Genomic DNA, 14,631 nt, shown 5'->3' on the forward strand with positions numbered 1-14,631 from the left:
TGAACTATCTTTAAAGAATTCGAAGACTAGTACCATTGACTTCAACCTCTTTGAATCTGTTATCTTGCTGACAAAATGGAGGCAAGAGAACTAAAAATCCCCAAAATAATACTTAGAGGAACCATAGATGCTCAATATAAGTTAGATTATGTATTGTCATTCATAGAACTACTCAGAGACATCAAATATGGATTAAGTCCCTTCCTTGTTTGGGAACTGCGTTGCCTTTAGAGATTTATTTAAGTTGTCTTAAAATTCATTCAAATATTCTTTGTTCTGACACTAGACATACTTGCGAAGCTTCTAGAATTTAAGGGCCCTGTGTCATTGCCTTGTGCTTTTGCTCTTGGTTTTCATTTTGTCTACACACAACAACAGTTTGTCAGACTCCACAAAACGTACTTGTTATTTTAGCCTGATGAAATGCTTGCTGTCAGTTAAAAGAACAGATCTATAATTTGAAAACAAGCCATCATGTAGGGCAGGGGTCTTCTAACTTTTTCTGTAAAGGGCCAGCTGCTTTAGGCTTTGTGGGACATACGATCTCTGTTGGAGCTACTCAACTTTGATGTTGTAATATGAAAGCAACCATAGAATATACATAAATGAATGAGTGCGACTGTGTTCCAATAAAACTTTATTTATGGACACTGAAATTTAAATTTCTTATAATTTTCATATCACAAAATATTCTTGTTTTGATTTTTAAATGTTTTAGTCATTTAAGAATGTAAAAGTCATGCTTAGATTATGGACTCTACAAAAATATGTTTTCAGCCAGATTTGGCCAGTGGGCTCTAGTAGGGCATAATTTACAAACTTACTATAATTGTTATTGGATAGTAATTGTTAGGCATTTAAGTGAATGGTCTTTTTAGTAGGGAGTGTATATATCAGGGTTTGGATTCTGCCTTTTTTCTTTTATCCAAGTCTACTTTTAGTCATAACTATATATGACTAATAGAAAACAGATAGGAAAAACATAAGGTTTTGTTGTTGTTTGGCCCTATTTAAGAATTTAAAGGGCATCTTTTAAAGGCTAATTACACTCAAATTTTTTCTTTACCTCAGGTCAGATTCTATAAATGTAAATTTCAAGTAATGCATGCAAGATTTTCTATACTTCGAATTTTAAAAATTTACAGAGAAGGAATTTTTTTAAAAAAATAATATGTACGTACACATCTATGTTGTGTGAGCACTATTGAGCAAAATAATACAGGGGTGGGCAAAAGTAGGTTTATGGTCGCAATTACACAAAATAGTTCCTTGTATTATTTATTAATTTTTGTATTTCCATACAAACAACTATAAACCTACTTTTGCTCCACCCTGTATTTTATTTTTAAAATAAAAATGATTTTTATACTGACTATAATAATTTTATATGTTAAGGCTGTGATTTAAAATTCTGTTAACTTTGCTTTCTGTAGACACCAGAGAAGAAACAATCAGAATCATCCAGAGGAAGAAAGAGAAAAGCAGAAAACCAGAATGAAAGTAGTCAGGGTAAGTGAAGCAGAATTTTCCTTCAGAGCCAAATAGGCATTTACAGTTATTCTGATTTTACATCAGTTAGTAGTTTAATTGTAAAATAAGTAATTTCATGTTTTTGTGGGATTTTTTTTATAGCTATTACATAATTTCTGCCTTTAATAATAGTTTAGGAATATACTCTGCATAACAAATAATAATATGAAGTTGGAATCTTTTTGTACCATAGATAGTGTGTAGTTACTGTTTAGGCTTTTTGACATTTCCTTTTTAAAATTTTTTTTGGCTCACTTACCTAAATCAGTTGACACCCCTTACTCTGGAAACCCAAATTGCCTTGGGCCAAAGGAAGATCTGCTAATACTAAGTGTCAAGCATCTGGCAAGCATTACCTTCACACCTTTCATTTTTATCTTTTTATATAAATTATGGTATTGAATAAGAACTTTAGATCTCACTTTAAAACAAGTATGTACCCACCTAGCCGGTGTGGCTCACTGGTTGAGCATTGACCCATGCACCAAGAGGTTGCCGATTCAATTCCCCATCAGGACACATGCCCAGGTTGTGGACCCAATCCCCGGTGGGGGGCATGTAGGAGGTGGCCAATTGATGTTCTTGCTCATTGATGTTTCTTTCTCTCGCTCCCTGCCCCTTCTTCTTTCTCTAAAATCAATAAAGAAAAAAAACCCAGCCCTGCCGGTTTGGCTCAGCAGTTAGAGCATCGGCCTGTGGAACAATGAGTCAAGGGCACATACCTCGGTTGTGGTACATCCCCTGCCCTGGTCAGGTCATGCAGGAGGCAACCAGTCGATGTGGTTCTATCACGTCAATGTTTCTGTTTCCTCCCTCCCTCCCTCCCACTCTATCTGATGATAAATAGAAAAAAAATATACTCAGCTGAGGAGTTAAAAAACAAGTACTCAAACTTAATCCTTTTATTTTTAAAAAAGACTATAAAAATAATTGAGAGATTTTTATTAAGGTACCATCTTTTTCTTTTCATATCTATTCTTTATCCTTTTTTGCATACCTTTTGTGATGTGAGCTAAGAAAATTATTTTTATTTGACTTAAATTATAATTGGACAACAAATGAACATATAATGGACAACAAAATAGTATTGTCATTTAATTTGGCCACTCTGTATTAAATGTAATGAAGTGAGTTCTGCAAATGATTTTATATATATAATGATGATTTTATACATATATTACATGATTACTCTGTAAGGTCTAGGGCCATGAACCTATGCTTACTAGTACTTTTACATGTGGCACTGGCATCAAGGAATGTGTATGTAGCATTTGTTTTTGCAGAAGGAAGGAGTCAAGTCATTTTAGCACCTTTCTCTAGGCGTGTGATATTTTGTATCTCAGTCTGTACCTGAGCTCCTTTTTGATCTTAGTGTAGTTCCCCCAAGTTTTGGTTAATGGACTTGGAGCTTTATTTAGTGTAAAGGTTCATTGATTATGATCATTTCAATTTTAGATTTAAAAACCCAATTGAAAGCAGGTCCCAAAGTAGGGTAGGACTTCTGGGTTGGTTGATCTAATCTATGTCTTTAAGAACCCACTTTTTTTTCCCTTTGTGGTCTGCTATATGCAGAATTGTTTGATTTTTCTTATGGTTTTAGGTGGGCTACCAGTTTTAACTAGGTTTACTCATATCAGTTTCCCCACTCATATTTGCTTTAAGAAAAGGACTGGATTAAGGGGCCTCTGGGACATTATCAAGTACACAAACATTTGTATCGAGGATACCAGAAGAGAAGACTGGAACAAGGAATTGAAAACCTATTTGAAGAAATAATGGCAGAAAACTTGCCTAACCTGGTGAAGGAAATAGGTACACAAGTCCAGGAAACAGAGTCCCAAACAAGATGAACCCAAAGAGACCCCCACACCAAGACAAAAAAAAAAAGAAAGAAAGAAACGCAAAGGACTGGCTTTCTGTGGGGTTTTTTCCTCTTTCTTTGAAATGACCCTCTTCAAGTCTAGAGCAAACCTCTTCTGTCTTCCTATTGACCAGAATTGGGTCATGTGTTCATTCCATAACTGCTTACATCCAACAAAGGCATTATTGCCCTTAAGAAAATCAGGCACATCTCTGAAATTGAAAAGGGGTGAAAGTTCCCATAAGGAATACAGGCTTTTTGGAAAATGGATGCTACCTGAACAAAGTTGAATTTCTTAACGGAAGGGTTAGTAGGAATTGAGGCCAGGTAGGAGTCAGCTTCCCCTAAAGTTAGATATGCTATGTAGGGGAAGGAATGTTAACAGAACAAAATTTGGGTTCAATTGGGCAAATAGCTTGTGGATAGATAACCAAAAATGTCTCAGTGTTCATTTAAAAATAGCACTTCTTCAGAATCCACTAAAGTTGTTACAGGCACAAGGGAAATTGCTTTGGTATAAAATCTTTACAGTCTTCTCTGACCACTAAATAAACCTATATAAAATTATTGTTCAAAATGTCTAGGTAGCACCTATAGTCCTAAGTTCTTATGTAGTTAAAAATTCCCCTAACTTGTCCCAAGTGTGAATTTAAGGTTGTTGAACTTTTAAGTGTATTGTTTGTTTACCTTAGTAATGCCTGGCACATAGTAACCACTCAAGAAAACATTATTGAGTAAAATAGATGAATAAATGAATATAAGTCAGTATTGAATAGATAAATCTATATGGTTTTATTATCCAAAACTTTTGATTCAATGGTATCATTTTTTTCTTTTGTAATTTGAAGAAATCTTGTATTCTGTATAGTTCCAATGAAGGGTGGCTGACTCCCATCCAAAAAAGTATTCTCTAAATACCATATTTCTTAGCAGCTACCTACTTCAATTTTTATAAAACTGAGTCCATTTTAGAGCCAAACTTTTAATTAAAGACCTGTGTCTGCAATGTTTTGGATCACTATATGTTTATGCAAGTACAATATTTAAAATCTAGTTCATTAAAAAACAGCCTATAAATTTGGAAATACTCTTTAGAGAACGAAAACATTTTTAGAAATGGCATTCATACTAAAGCATGTATTGTCAGTTTGTTATGGTTTGTGTTAACCAAAGCTTTTTTATTATTAGTTACAGGTTTGTCAATTATGCAGCTGCCTTTTAGCTTTTTTTTTTAATTCATTGATTTGCTTTAATGAAATTAGGAGACATTAAGTGACGTTAATAACTGACTTGAAATCTATAAAACTCTTTACTTTTATATTTTAGGGAAAAGTATTGGGGGACGTGGCCACAAAATTAGCGACTATTTTGAAGTAAGTTCTTTGAGGAACATCTCTAGTTCCTAATATAATTCTGCTGTGGGCTGAGATAATTTCTTTGGAGCACAAAGCCAATTTTGGATGATCTGTTTGATTAGAGCATATCTTCAGTCTATGTGATATCTTGTCTTCTTAGGAACATTAAAATTTACTTGTATGTTGGGATGGCACATCATGATTTTCAAAGTACTTTCTCATATTTGTTTATAATAACTTGGGAGATTAGCAAAATAGGTATTTACAGACGAGGAAACTGAGGACTAGAAATGTAAAGTAGCCACCTAATGGCAAATTCTGAGTGGAAGAGCCAAGAGTAGAACTTAAAGCCTGATACTCCAGTTCAGAATTCTTTCAGAAGTCAGTATAGGATTTACTGCACCACAGCCACATTTGAGTCCTGTGGATGGAGATGAAATAATGTCAATTTAAGCGTCCCTGAAAATAATAAGCAGTGGTAAATTTCAACTCTTACCCAGTCCTATAGTGTTTTCTTGCTTCTACACAGAAACACTTTTGGCTACCAGTTTCACATTATAAAACATTAATATGATTATTAAAACAACCATGCCCTGGCCAGTTTGCTAAACGGTTAGAGCATTGGCCTGCAGACCAGAGTCCCAGGTTAGGTTCCTGCTAAGGGCACATACCTCAGTTGCAGTTTGTCCCTGGCCCTGGTTGGGGTCGTGTGGGTGGCAACCACTCAATGTGTCTCTCTCACACCGATGTTACTCTCTCTCCTCCTCCCTTTTTCCCTCCCGCTCTATCTGAAGATAAATGCAAAAATGTCCTTGGGTGAGGATTAAAAGCAAAAAAACAACCATGATCTATCTACTCAGTTGAAAAATATTTATATTTACTTGAGAATGAGAACAGAATTTGTTAATCAGGGCAAGTGCTGCATTAAAGAAAATTTTTTTCTACCTTCCATTGTTTTTTGGGTTTACAGAATCTAAGGTAAAACTGTTGCTGATTACGAGACAATGCTTTTTAGTGGAGGTCAGTCCTTCAGTGTAATATCATTAAGAATCTTTGCCAAAGGTAGGATCCTTTGAAATAAAATCTCAAGTCTCTTGAATGCCTACTGTGTGCTAGCCATTATGCTGGGCACTATAGATAAAAAAAAATTTACACGAAGTTCCTATGTTGCAGAAAGTTATTTAGTGAACACACTAGGAAGTCTCCATCTCTGCTTGCTGCTCATGTCTAACACCCTGAGAGGATGCCAGTAAGAGCAAATTTTCTCCTCCCATTCGTGATACAGAAACATGAGAAAGATAGCTATGAAACAGAATAGTTGCCTTATCTTTCTGTGTAGCTAAATTGTGCACTGTAACACACTCATGCATGAAAGAAAGGATCGATTTTTGTTAGATTTTGTGCTGGTACAGGGAAGGGACTTTGTAGAATTCTTTTATATAGTGCTGTGAACATTCAGATATTTAACACATCTTCAGAATGATGATTCTGTTTTAAGATGGTTGACTAGGTTCACTAACATCTACATGTTAACATATTAATGTTTTGGGGGATTAGGGATTATACTGGTTAAACAGACATTCAGAGTCGTATACATCATTGTGTCAGTGCTGTCACTACAATTCCAAAGTTATTGTTGAGTCTTAGACTTTAGTTTTGTGCTAAAATTTTAAGGAAAAATAAGATATGTTCGTTGCTTTGGGAGAATTTGTCTTTGATTTGCCACAATAACAAATTATCTACAGTCAGAATGTTCAAGAAATAAGAGTCTGTACAAGACATAGTCTTGTTATGTTCTTATGATCAGTATTTAGTCTTTCAGGACTGAGCTGTGACTAACATTCGTTTTGCTTTTTCTTGACCTATTTAAATGACTGTTGGATTTAATTTAAAATAAGATATATTTAAATTAATTCTTAATCCTATGTGTAAAATAACATTTATCTAAACCTGTTTTAATAGTGATGTTTTCTTTTTGCCCTCAGTACCAAGGTGGGAATGGCTCAAGTCCGGTGAGAGGCATACCCCCTGCCATACGTTCTCCTCAGAACTCGCACTCACATTCCACTCCCTCCTCATCTGTGAGTGTTTAGGTGCATAGACTTAAAGGGAGTTATGCATACTGAATAACTCTTACAATTTGTTGTCTTTATTGAGAACTTCTATGTATATTAATGTTTATCTTTTTTAAAAACTATTCTGTAAGTGAATTGAGTCCTTTTTGGTGATCTGATGCTATTAGAACTTTATTTCTGAAAGTGAGATTCTTAAGTTAAAGTTTTCCTGAACTCACTATATCCAAGAAGTAATGTTTCTGTACAAGAATGCTGTTGAGCCTGTGGGACTAATATGAATACTCTTCTATCAGTCCACATTCAGTAACTCACTTCTAATTTTTAACTTTCTTTTGAATTAAATTTCTTAACCACTGAAATGATAGCATAATGCCTTTCTGGGTATCTTTAAGAAAAAGATAGGTAGCCATCAGCCTTGGAGTATTTAATTCAGTATAGGAGAAGGATCTTGGACCTGAAAATTATAACTTTTTGGTTTTTTTTCCTAACGTTTTAAGACCTAATTCTTTATCTGCATTGTTTTACATACTGGATTTCATTTTTTCTTTCATTATGTGAAAGTTTAGTAGCTAACCAGGAAAACAATGTTGGCTTTCAGTAATTTAAAGATGAATTAAAGATTTTTTTAAAATCAAGTATCTCTTATTTATTTAAGTACCCTGATTGTATTTTCATTGTACCCTACTGGTCCTTGCCTATAGACATATACTTAATTCTTTCTTAATCATTTTGTACCTTGGGGCACATCATATTGCCATATACAAAATGAAGCATAATACTCTACAATAACTGTAAGAGTTGTAGTGTTAGTATTGATACAGTGATATAATCTGCTGTTTACAATTAATGTGTTTTAAAACTAGTGACAAATAAACCATGAAACTCATCAGTAAATTGATGTTATACTACATTTGAGCATTCATTATTGTCCTTAGTAGTAAGCATTCTGTATTAAGATCTTTAGTTTTACTTTTTGAACTGTAATAATCTGTTTTTAACATTTTTGTTTTAACATGATGTATTGGCCTTGTTTTATTTAACTGATTGAAAGCATTAACATTTCTTTTATAGCACTAGAATGTAAGCTTGAAGGCAGGGAATATATGTTTATTGTTTGTTTCTCACTGGGCCTTTTGTGCTTATTGAATAAATGGTGATTAAAAGTTTTACAATTAGTTATGGTTAAAATTTTTTTTTAATTGAATTTTTTAGAGAGAGAGGAAGGGAGAGAGAGAAATAGGAACATCGACGTGAGAGAGAAGCCATCGATCGGCTGCCTTCTGCACTCCCACTACTGGGGCTCCAGCCCCATCATCTGAACACCAAAAGGTTGCCTATTCGATCCCCACTTGATCGATGTTTTTCTCTCTTCCTCTGTCTCTCTCCTTCCTTTCCTCTCTAAAATCAATAAACATATCCTCAGGTAAGGATAAAAAAACGAAAAGAAAAATGTTAAGTAATTGTTGCTAAATAGAAGCCTATTTTTTTTTCTTGCTAATGTAAACTTTTTAATTTTCTTTTTTTTTTTTAAGGTTCGACCTAATAGCCCTTCTCCTACTGCATTAGCTTTTGGGGACCACCCTATTGTACAACCAAAGCAGTTATCCTTTAAAATTACTCAGGTAAATAGTTACTGAAATTTATTTGTATGATTTCTAAGAAATGATCAACTCTGTACAAACAACACATATGTCTTCTCTTTGTTTTGGACATATTCACAAAGTAAAATTATGCATCAAGAAACCTTATTATTAAACAAAAGAGCAATTTGTAAGGGATAAGAAATTGAAATTCCCGTTCGGCTAGTGTGGCTCAGTGGTTGAGCATCGACCCATGCACCAAGAGGTCGCCAGTTTGATTCCCAGTCAGGACACATGCCCAGGTTGTGGGCCCAATCCCCAGTGTGGGGCATGCAGGAGGCAGCCAATCGATGTTATCTCTCATCGATGTTTCTATCTCTCTCTCCCTCTCCCTTCCTCTCTCTAAAAATCCAGTAAAAAAAAAAAATTTTTTTTTTTTTAAAGAAATTGAAATACCCAGTTTACTATCATCTTGTTCTGTGTTACACATCGGTTAAATATATAGATGTTTTAAGCAAATTAAATAAAGAGAACAACCATAATGTGTCAGTTCTGTTTACTGATTTTTTTTTTTTAATTTAACATCCAAGTATATGTAATCAGTGTCTTCCAAAGCTGTTACATTTATATAAGTGGACATCAAAGCCATTCATTTTGGGTTTCTATGTATATTAATACATGCTACACACTTAATAACAATCATTTGAAAATTGAATTAATCATATAGCTTTTACACTTACTTAGTTTTATTAATTTTGAGTACTGTTTTTGTTTCAATTTTTCTCATGTGACAGTTGTTGGATGACACTGGCTCAGACTGTGATGGGAAGAGTTGATCTTTTTGCTTGGCCACTTCACTTGCCCGAGTTATTGCCATGAGGCTTTTTGTAATAGTTTAGGTCATATCTAAACTGTTGTACATGCATCAAAACTTCTTTTGGGGGGGCGGTGTGAGATGATCTTTAGGCTAGGATAATAAGTATGTTACTTTTAGTCAGTGAACAGCTAGTGAAAGTTTTTGCCATTTTCGAAAATCAGAGTTGATAGCATAAAGTAGTGGTTATATTGAATATATCAATCTTCTAAATTTTTAAATACTTAATCTTTAAATGTTTCTTTATAAGTTTGTAGCACTTATGCTTCTGATTAAAACAAAACTGTACTCAGACTTTTTGGAGTACCCTTTACATACACACACAAGATAAAATATTTTCTTTGCTTTTTAGAATCAGAGTATCTAATTTTATGTTTACATATAATTGATATATATAGTGGCGATAATAAAATAACTTTCTTTCATTTAGACCGATCTCACAATGCTGAAATTAGCAGCATTAGAAAGTAATAAAAACCAGGACCTGGAAAAGAAGGAAGGTCGTATAGATGACTTGCTCAGGGTAAGTAGTAGGTCATGGGATATAAGGTGGGGAGGCTAATTATTTGGCAATAGTAAAATTGTTGAGAAAATACTTAGCATTGCAAAAAATAAGCCTTTTCTGGTTGAATAAATACCTGATTGAAAATATCAGCTTTAAAGTGAAAATCATTTTATTAGCTCTTTAAAATGTGAATTGAGAAACAGTTGGAAAAATAGAAGGCCATCTGTAATACTTTTAACAATAAAGATAAATTAAAAATAAATAAATACTAATGCCCAAACTCCACCCTGAGGGGTTCTGATTAAATTGGTGTGATGTAGGGTTTGTACATTTGTAGTTTTAAAAGCTCCTCCAGATGATTCTAATTTAAGCTAGCTTTGAGAATCATAGATATAGAAACTCAATAAAACTAGCATCCATGATCCTACCTTAGTGATCAATATCTTTGAAATACCCAAAGTGCCTTTCCTGACCGGTCACACTTACTGTCCCACATCCCTTCACCATTAACTGTTCTCTGTGAGTTTTGTATTTATTATGCCTTTACGGTTCTCTGTGTTTTTTTTTTATCCTTACCCGAGGACATTTTTCCATTTTTTGTTCAGATAGAGTGGGAGGGAGAGAGAGAGAAACATCGATGTGAAAGAGACACATCGAGTGGCTGCCACCCACACGACCAACTAGGGCCGTGGACAAACTGCAACTGAGGTACGTGCCCTTAGCGGGAACCGAACCCGGGTCTCTCTGGACCGCAGGCCGACGCTCTAACCACTAAGCAAACCGGCCAGGGCTCTTTGTGGTTTTATTACATATATCGATGTATTCTTAACAACATTATTTCAGTTTGTTATTTGTTTTTTTTTAAATCCTCACCTGAGGACATTTTTCCATTTTTTGTTCAGATAGAGTGGGAGGGAAACAGAGAGAGAGAGAGAGAGAGAGAGAGAGAGAGAGAGAGAGAGAAACATCCACCTGAAAGGGACACATCGAGTGGTTGCCACCCACACAACCCTACCAGGGCCAGGCACAAACTGCAACCGAGGCATATGCCCCCAGCAGGAACCGAACCCAGGTGTCCAGACCGCAGGCCAATGCTGTAACTGTTGAGCCAAACCGGCCAGGGCTCTTTCAGTTTGTTATTGAATTTTATATAAGCAGTTACACTGTATGTACCCTGTTTGTTTTCACTAAACAGTGTATGTGTGATTATCATGTTTGTTCATTTTACTGCTATTCATTGAGGCATGTGAATGTACCATAATTTATCTTTTCTTCCCTTGTTGGTGGACATTTAGTTTCTACTTTTTGCTAATATGAACTGTTCAAAACATTCTTGTACATGTTTTCTAGGGCAGATATGGAAGGATTTCTCTGTGGTTTATGCTAAGAAGTACCGGGCTTGCACATCTTCAACTTTGCTTTATAATGTCAAGATTTTCTAAAGTGGTTGGATCCCACCACTAGTGTGCAGGAAATAATCTCATTGCTCATTATCCTTGCCGAGTCTTATTATAATCAGATTTAACTTTTTTTTTAAATTTTGGCCAATTTTATGGATGCAAGAAGGTGTCTTTAATTATGTGTATTCCTATTTATTTTTTGAGCATCTTTTAAAATATTTATTAACCATTTGTGTTTCTTGGAAATAACTGATCATTTTTTTTGGCTCATTATTGTATTAGATTGTCTTTCTAATTGATGTCAGTTTTTTGTTCTGACGATCAATATGCATACAGCGTGGGGCAAAAGTAGGTTTACAGTTGTTAATATGCAAAACAATTTATTCTTGTATCATTTATTAATTACTGTGTTATTTTCTATATGAACAACTGTAAACCTACTTTTGCCACACCCTGTATATTGATTTTCTCCAATTATGTGAGTTGTCTCTTCATTTCTTAATGCTATCTTTTGATGATTAGATGCATTCACAACTTTTATGGGATTAATATCATTTTGTTGTTGTTGTTGTTTATCCTCACCAGAAGATATTTTTCTGTTGAGTTTTAGATAGAGTGGAAGGGAGGGAGGGGGAGAGAGAGAGAGAAACTTTGATGTGAGAGAGACACATTGATTGGTTGTTTCCTGCATGACCCTGACCAGGGCCTGGAATCAAACCTGCAACCCAGGAACATGCCCCTGACTGGGAATTGAGCCCAAGGCCCTTCGTGGTCCATGGGCCGACACTAATCGCTGAGCGAAACTGGCCAGGGCAATATATCTTTTTTATAGATTATGTTTTATTTGTACTAAGTTATTAGAAAAGATATACCAAAAGATTTCTTTTCCTTATGACCATAAAGTTCTTTCTATATTTTCTTTTATAAGTTTTATAGTCTGGTTTTTCAATATAAATTGTTAACCTTCCTAGAATCTGTTTTTGGGTATAGTGTGGAGAAGTAGGATATAATTTTAGTTTATTTTTATATAAATAATCAGTTGTCCAGCCCTTTTAATTAAAAGTCCACTCTTTACTGCCAGCTCCATCATACAATCTAATTTTCAAATACAAGTGGATCTATTTCTCTGTTCTCGGCCATGTTCTGTGTTCTATTTGTGTATTCCTGTGCTGATTTCAAAACATCTTTTTTGTTGTCTTGGGCTGTTAGTAACAGAGAACATAAACAATAGTACTTTAAATGAGATACAGGGTTATTTTTTTGAGAGAAGAACAGAAGTGGGCAGCCTGGGTATGATGGCTCCACAGTAAATATATAGGATTTTGATTCCTTCTGTTTTTCTGCCCTCTCATTCTTAGTGTATGTTTTCTATATTGATGGTCATATGATGGTACAACATGTTTATTTGAGTCACAGTGGTGATAATATGTATTCCTGAACAGAAAACAGAAAGAAGAAGGTAATAACAAAGGCAGCAGTTCTATGTGCAGCCTTCTTGGATAGTCTGTTCCATAGCTGCAAGGGAAACTAGGAAATGTGTCTTTTAGCTAGGCAAAAGACAATAAAATGTTAGCTTTTCATTATTAAGGAAGAAGAAAATATATTTGGGCCATCATTTTTTTTCTTACTGTAACTTTCTGTTAAATCTTGATACGTGGTTGAACAAATATCCTTTTCTTTTTGGTTATATGTGGTGGCCCTTGTAGTCTTAGAGGAATGTTAGAGTCAGTTTTTCAAGTTACACACACATACAGTCTGTTAGGGTTTTGTTTGAACTGCTCCTGATGCAATGATGAGAAACTGTTGATGCCAAATTCTATTTATGTTCCTCAGAAAATATCTTTATTTTACCTGTTTTCTTGAAAAAACAAATTGTATTAGATATATAATTTTAGGTTGGTAACTATTATCTCCCAGCATTTTTTATTTAATATGCCTGTGCTAGACACTTTCTATGCTATTTTTCAATTATTTTTAACTAAGGTAGATGGCATTGCCTCTATTTTAAAAATAAGACAACTGAATTTAGAGTCACATAACTTAGAGTGGATTGGAACCCATGGAGAATGGATACAAATTCCATGTACTTTTTACTACACAATTAAGCAGCATTTAATAGTATTAATTCATGTAAGCAGATGTTTTAAAAAGTTTTTTTAGTATCATACTCAAATATATAATTTTATTAATCCTTTCCCTTTTTAAAATTAATTAATTTTTGTTACAGATGTTTCTCCTTTTCCCCCACTGATCCCCCCTTCCCTCCCTGCGCTCCTCAGCTTTGTTGTCCATGTCCATTGTTCATTCATACATGCATATAAGTTCTGTGGTTTATCTCTCCCCCGCACCCCCTCATCTGGGGATTGTCAGTCTGTACCCCACTTCCTCAGACTGTTATGTTCATTATATTCCACAAATAAGTGAGATCATAATGATACTTGTCTTTCTCTGTTTGGCTTGTTTCGCTTAGGATAATACTTTCCAGGTCCCTCCATGTCTCCTCAAAAGATAAGAGATCTTTTTTCTTACAGATGCATAGTACTCCATTGTGTGTATGTACCACAGATTTTTGATCCATTCATCTACTGATGGACATTTGGGCTGTTTCCAGATCTTAGCTATTGTAAATAGTGCTGCTATGAACATGGGGGGTACATATATTCTTTCTGATTGGTATTTCAGGTTCTTAGGGTATAGTCCTAGACATGGGATCACTGGGTCAAATGGCAGTTCAGTTGGATAGCTACATGCAAAAAAATGAAACTAGACCATCAACCTACACCATACACAAGAATAAACTCAAAATGGATAAAAGACTTAAATGTGACTTGTGAATCCATAAAAATTCTAGAAGAAAATGTAGGCAACAAAATTTCAGACATCATACACAGCAGAATTTTTACTGATACATCACCTAAGGCAATAGCAACAAAGGAGAAAATGAACACATGGGACTACATCAAACTTAAAAGCTTATGCACAGCAAAAGAAACAACCACCAAAATGGAAAGGCAACCCACTCTGTGAGAGAGCATAATTGCCAATGATACATCAGATAAGGGGTTAATTTCCAAAATATATATAGTGCTCATACAGCTCAACAAAAGGAAGACAGAGAACCCAATTCAAAAAATGGCCAGAGGAACTAGATAGACACCTCTCCAAATAGGATATACAAACAGCTAAGAGACATATGAAGAAATGCTCAACATCACTAATCATCAGAGAGATGCAAATTAAAACAACAATGAGATATCACCCCACACCTGCCAGAATGGGCTATCATCAACAAATCATCAAATAACAAGTGTTGGTGAGGGAGTGGAGAAAAGGGGACTCTAGTACACTGCTGATGGGAATGCAGACTGGTGCAGCCACTATGGAAAACAATAATGGTGTTACCTCAGAAAATTAAAAATTGAACTGCCATTTGACCCAGTGATCCTTTTTC

General features: G+C 34.8%; 1 protein-coding gene across 8 annotated transcripts in view; it reads left to right on the forward strand.

Moving 5' to 3' along the window:
- TLK1 (tousled like kinase 1) overlaps nucleotides 1-14,631 on the forward strand; it is a 148,494-nt gene that overhangs the window by 84,287 nt on the left and 49,576 nt on the right. For 3 of the 8 annotated variants that reach the window (XM_036255019.1, XM_036255021.1, XM_036255020.1), the window contains 6 exons: nucleotides 1,434-1,509; nucleotides 3,198-3,342; nucleotides 4,718-4,764; nucleotides 6,732-6,827; nucleotides 8,354-8,443; nucleotides 9,706-9,798. In XM_036255019.1, the coding sequence (XP_036110912.1) occupies nucleotides 1,495-1,509; nucleotides 3,198-3,342; nucleotides 4,718-4,764; nucleotides 6,732-6,827; nucleotides 8,354-8,443; nucleotides 9,706-9,798 (486 nt within the window). In that variant the 5' untranslated portion in view covers nucleotides 1,434-1,494. Of the gene's footprint in view, nucleotides 1-1,433; nucleotides 1,510-3,192; nucleotides 3,343-4,717; nucleotides 4,765-6,731; nucleotides 6,828-8,353; nucleotides 8,444-9,705; nucleotides 9,799-14,631 lie in introns of all 8 variants that reach the window. The other 5 variants (XM_036255014.1, XM_036255016.1, XM_036255015.1 and 2 more) reach the window with 4 other exon arrangements.

Source organism: Molossus molossus, unplaced genomic scaffold (genome assembly GCF_014108415.1).
Source record: "Molossus molossus isolate mMolMol1 unplaced genomic scaffold, mMolMol1.p scaffold_m16_p_11, whole genome shotgun sequence".
NCBI classification, from domain to species: domain Eukaryota; kingdom Metazoa; phylum Chordata; class Mammalia; order Chiroptera; family Molossidae; genus Molossus; species Molossus molossus.